Source organism: Scyliorhinus torazame, chromosome 1 (assembly GCF_047496885.1).
Source record: "Scyliorhinus torazame isolate Kashiwa2021f chromosome 1, sScyTor2.1, whole genome shotgun sequence".
NCBI classification, from domain to species: domain Eukaryota; kingdom Metazoa; phylum Chordata; class Chondrichthyes; order Carcharhiniformes; family Scyliorhinidae; genus Scyliorhinus; species Scyliorhinus torazame.
In genome coordinates, this window is record NC_092707.1 from 376236267 (window position 1) to 376242266 (window position 6000).

Genomic DNA, 6000 nt, shown 5'->3' on the forward strand with positions numbered 1-6000 from the left:
CTTCCCCATCAGTATTGCAACCCCTCTGTTCTTCGCATCCAGCCCTGAATGGAATACCTGTCCTACCCATCCCTTTCTCAGCCTAACCTGATCTGCCACCTTCAGATGTGTCTCCTGGAGCATAACCACGTCTGCCTTCAGTCCCTTTAAGTGCGCGAACACCCGGGCCCTCTTGACCGGCCTGTTCAGGCCCCTCACAGGCCCCTCACATTCCAAGTTATCAGCCGGATCGGGGGGCTACCCCCCCCCCTCCCCCAACTAGCCATCTCCTTTTCTAGGCCAGCCACTTGCCCGCGACTCCCACACCCTCCAGTCCCCCAGACGGCGGACCCCCGCCCCAACTACCTCTCTTACTTCCAGCTCCCCTTTGGCCAATGCAACCCAGTTTCCCCCCCCCCCCGTTAGATCCTCATCTAGCCATTTTGCTCCCCCCATGACACTCCCGTAAGTCAGCTGACTCCTGCTGACCCCGGCCTCTACCGCCATTCCATCGACCCCTCTGTGAGAATCCCCCCACCCCATGGCAGTCAGTGTGTGCTCCTCTCCAGCACCGTCCTGCCCCGCCCCCATCATTCCCTAACGCGGGAAAAAGACCATGCTTTCCTGAGATGGCCCCGCCCCCTCTGGCGCAGATCCTTTTTGTGGCCTTACCCCAACTCCCCATCCCCGGGCCTCCACCCCCCCTCTTCCTCCACAGGGCCCTGCCCCTCCAACACCGACGCCCACACTCTTCCACAGTCCCCACATCAAATCCATTCACCCATCCCCACCCAGCACCAAAACAAAAAGAACATTCCCCAAACACAGTAAACATCCCCCCCACGACAAACCCTTAGTTTGAGTCCAACTTTTCAGTCTGGATAAAGTTCCATGCCTCATCAGGCGTTTCAAAATAGTGGTGCCGATCTTGGAACGTGACCCACAATCGCACTGGCTGCAACACCCCGAACTTCACCCTCTTCCGATGGAGCACCGCCTTAGCCCGGTTAAAACCAGCCATCTTCTTAGCCACCTCCGCACTCCAGTCCTGATAAATTTGGATCTCCGTGTTCTCCCACCTGCTGCTCCGTTCTTTTTTGGCCCATCTCAGGACACACTCTCTGTCCATTAAAGCGGTGGAACCTCACCACTACAGCCCTTTGCGGCTCTATGCCTTTGGGTCTCCTTGCCAGGACCCGATGAGCCCATCCATCTCCAGGGGCCTCTGGAAAGCTCCTGCGCCCATCAATGAATTGAGCATCGGCTCATATATGCCCCGGCATCGGGCCCTTCCACTCCTTCAGGGAGACCCAGAATCCGAAGATTCTTCCTCCTCGACCTATTCTTCAGGTCCTCAAATTTTTCCGCCCACCTCTTGTACAGCGCCTCATGCGCCTCCACCTTCACCGCCAGGCCCACGATCTCGTCCTCGTTCTCCGAGGCTTTTTGCCGCACCTCCCGGATTGCCGCCCCTTGGGCCTTCTGGTTCTCCACAAGCTTCTCAATCGCCGCCTTCATTGGCGCCAGCATTTCTGTCCTCAGCTCCTCAAAGCAGCGTTTAAGAAACTGCTGCTGCTCCTGCGACCACTGCGCCCACGCTGCTTGGTCTCCACCCACCGCCATCTTGCTTTTCCTCTCGCACTTTCCGCTGCACCAGGATCACTTTTTTAACCGCTCCACTCCTGGTCCAATCCATATAGTGTCGGGGGAACCTTGCTGTCACCTTCCCACACTGGAAGCCGTCGAACAATTGCCGTTGGGGACCCTCTGAAGAGCCCAAAAGTCCGTTCCTGGCGGGAGCTGCCGAATGTGCGGCCTACCTAGGCATAGCCGCAACCAGAAATCCTCGAAGCTATTTTCAAATAACATGGTTAGGGCAAAGGCCTGGTTGCATGTGCTTCACCCCCTTGTTGAAAACCAGATTGTTCACCTTTCAAAATGTTGTTGACCTCCTGGCTTGATCGACTGTATTTAATTAAAGTTAATGTCGCTCCATCACAATCAGATTCAGAAAATCCACCCAATTAATACCCCTTTGATACAGTCAAGTATTTGTAAAGAGGGCACAGCAAAAGGATATTAGTCAGAATTCTATAAAAATAGGGTTTGTTTTCTGAAGTGTTATCTGGAAGGCCCCATCTCCAAAAAGGTTGGGTGACACCATAGTGGTGAACATTGTGCCTGACCTGTTAGAACAAGCAGGATCAATGCATTGCATATTTTCTTTTAATCAGATCTACATTATTTTGGGATATAAATAACATTCTACAAATTATAATATATTTAATCGTGTTTCTTTGGGGAATATTCCTAGAAATTATACTGAAATCTCTGCAATAACCAGCCTCTAGTTAAATCGAATGAAATAGTTACCTTCATGCTGTAAATTATTCGTTTATGTATGTAAAATAACAAATGGAAATGAATAAATGTTAAATATATATATAAAAATTCTCTTCTCTCCCTTTGGGGGAAATCTGCCAGAATTTGGCAAAATGTCAGGCTCAGACTGAAAACTGGCGTGTAGCTCTCCTGTTGCACAGACCAGTTTTCTCTAAAGATATTTAGTCTCTCTCTCTCTCTCCCACTCATACACACACTCACTCAGTCAGTCACTCTCACTCACTCATACAGTCACTCACTCATACAGTCACACGGTCACATACACCCGCCTCAACATTCATCGCCAACATTACACCCCCAACCAACATCGCAGAAGTATAACTGACACTTCCCCAGCACTCCCTCTCTCGGGGGATATACTTACCTCTGCGCCCCAGGAGGAATCCCCTCAACTGTCTTGCGTCTGGCCAAACCTGTTGTAAACACGGTGTGCTATGAATATTTAGTGGGGAGGGATCATGTGGTGGGGGGCCGACAAATAAGATGCAAATTGACCTAAAACTATTAAAATTTCGTGACTTCGCCCGCAAGAGGTGGAGAAAATCGGGAAACATGATCTCTCTGGCGAAAATCACTTTTCCTGATTCTCACAGGATTTCCTGCCGATCGCGCAGATGGCAAGTGCGGGTTCAAAATCGCCCCCTTTCTCTTTCCTCACTTCCCTGTACAATTGCAATTATTTTCTACGATGAGGCAAAGCCGCCAAAGCTCACAATTTTATTAACAATTTATTGATTTTTGCACTGTTTCCTGAGTTGTGAAAGAGGAAGGCAATTCCGCTCTTGGGTGTGAATCACAGGGAGTAAAATGGTACAAAATCAGTAAAACGCTAATAAAACTGAGAGCATTAACAATACTGAAGAGGTGATGGTAAGAGTTGAAAAGATGAAGGTGAAAAGATTTACGAAGATACTGAACTTCCCAGCATAGAGGATTGGCAGATCTGGATGGGAAGAGAGAGTCCTGGAAGTCCTCTTGTGTTCATCTGATCCATTCAGGGTTGTCTTATCTTCTGCCTGGGAATGAATTTTGTGATCGCAGTCGACTTTGATGCAGAGGGACACATAAGAGGAAATTCGAAAAAGATCCCAATTCTTTTTTATCCAGGACATTGCAGGTGCTTGGCAGCGCCTTGAGCATGCAGAGAAGGGATACGAAGAATGGCTCCTGAATGAACTAAGGAGATTGGAGCGTTTGGATCATCTAGCTGAGAAATTCAGACAGAAAGCTTTGATTTATGAAGTGTGGTCTCATGGTAAGGCACCAGCTGACAATGAGTGTATTTATGTATTTCCATGTTATTAGATTTTATGTTGGTCCCAGCAGCATTGCTGATTGGTCCATGCTAAACATGGGTACTAGAATTTTAAGTTTGTTTTCTGAAAGATGGTTTCTTGATCAGCAGTCCTATCCAGATAGACAGTTCATGAAAAAAGATTACAAGGCCATACTGCTCTCCATTTCCATCCTGTGTCCCATTCATTCCACAGTCTGTCAGTGCATCCAAACACTGGTGCATGTCCAGCTGCTCCAACATTGTGTAACAGAAAGAGTTACTTCCACTTCTATTGCACCATTTTTTTTTAAGCATACCTTCACACACATGTTTTTCCCTTTTGGGGAATTGTTGGGAAGTGGTTGAAGGATTCCCAAGCTGATTATCAGCTCATTGAACCGCATTATGAACGCTCCTTCCATGACCAACACGTCCTGGCGTTGGATATGATACCAGAGCTTCTGGCCCAGAGGTAGTGACGCCAAAACCCTCCGGATGCACCAATTGCTTTACAGCTGTTGAAGTATTTTTGAAGTGTAGCTGTTATTGTAATGTAGGGAAATGCAGCAGGCAATTTGTGCGCAGCAAGGTCTCACAACCATTAATGAGATGCTGTTGGTTGAGGCCAGGAGAGAACTGCCCTGCTCATCTTTAGAAAGTGTTGCAGGATCTTTTTGTCCATGTTGGCAGCTGTGCTGTGCCGGTAGTGACTTTCCCCACACCCAGCCCACCCCAGCTCAACTCAACTTTCCCATTTTAAGCAGTGCTTTGAACCAAGTCAGTTGCTACTCCCACACCGACACTGGCTGGTGGCTATAGCGTGATCAATGCAACATGAGATACACCAGTGTGTGTATACATATAATCCTGGAACGATTTACGATGTGCTAATAATGAGCAGTGGTTGAAATACCAGTAACTGTAAAAGTAAATGAAATGCAATAAATCTCTTGGTGCAAATGAGACTAAGGAACAACACGATAGAACATACATAGAACATACAGTGCAGAAAGAGGCCATTTGGCCCATCGAGTCTGCACCGACCCACTTAAGCCCTCACTTCCACCCTATCCCCGTAACCCATTAACCCCATCTAACCTTTTTGGTCACTAAGGGCAATTTAGCATGGCCAATCCACCTAACCTGCACGTCTTTGGACTGTGGGAGGAATCCGGAGCACCCGGAAGAAACCCACGCAGACACAGGGAGAACGTGCAGACTCCGCTCAGACAGTGACCCAGCGGGGAATCGAACCTGGGACCCTGGCGCTGTGAAGCCACAGTGCTATACACTTGTGCTACCGTGCTGCCCACTGGAGAAATGATTTAGGTGTACAATAAGGTAGACCAAAAAAAGCTGCTCCCATTTGCTGTTGGCACAAGGACCGGGGGATACAGATTTATAGTTTTAGGCAAAAGGAAGAACAGGAGTGTGAGGAAGAACATTTTTACACAGTAATGACCCAGAACTCACTGTTTACAAGTGGCGGAAGCAGAGACAATGAATGATTTCAAAAGAAAATTGGACGGGAACTTGAAGGAAATAAACTTCCAGGGCTATGGAGATCAAGCAAGGGAATGGGACTGATTAGATTGAGTTACAGAGAGCCGCGTGGGCTCGATGGGCTGAATGGTCTGTGCTTTTATTAAAAAAAAACACAACTTCAAAACAGCATTATTTTAATTTGTGTTCAAAGAACTTTGAATTGTAAGTTCGAAATGCTGCGGGGAAACGTTTGCCTGGCTAATGAAGGTTTTTGGTTTCCCCAGGGAAAGATTACATGTTGAAGCAAAAAGATTATGAATCTGCCTCTTTGACTGAAGTGCGGGCTTTACTGAGAAAGCACGAGGCGTTTGAGAGTGACTTGGCTGCACACCAGGACCGAGTGGAGCAAATTGCTGCCATCGCACAGGAGTTGAAGTATGTTCCATTTCCAGGCTGACAGCTGGTGACATTCCACTGATAACCAGCTTCCAAATAATCGCATACTGTGCGGGAATTCCAAAGGATAACATCAAACAGTTGTAGCTATTAAAAAAAAAATATAGAAATGTTTGGGTTTTTATTGCCATTGTTTCAGGATGAGGATTCTCCTCCAAATAAAACATTTAGGAAAATAAGCAAATTCCTCAAAGAAACTATTACGGCAACAATGTCATCTTGCTTGCAAGTAGTTTTTTTTTCTGGCCACTCCCAACGTAAAAAACCTTTTTCAAAAATAAGTGATTGAAAATGACATTGATAGAAGCCAAGGTAATGAAGTCTGGGAAGGATGAACTCCACACACGTTACTCAAATGTGGGGTGTTGCCCTCTGTTCTTCCACGGCCAATATACATCGTT

The 6000-nt window shown here is 47.2% G+C and overlaps 1 protein-coding gene across 1 annotated transcript in view; it reads left to right on the plus strand.

Moving 5' to 3' along the window:
• Window positions 1-5680, plus strand: part of LOC140426652 (alpha-actinin-2-like) — an 89379-nt gene extending 83699 nt beyond the window's left edge. The window contains exons 11-12 of the mRNA XM_072511739.1: window positions 3490-3637; window positions 5428-5680. Of these exons, the coding sequence (XP_072367840.1) occupies window positions 3490-3637; window positions 5428-5600 (321 nt within the window). The 3' untranslated portion in view covers window positions 5601-5680. The remainder of the gene's footprint in view (window positions 1-3489; window positions 3638-5427) is intronic.
• Window positions 5681-6000: the final 320 nt, after the last annotated feature.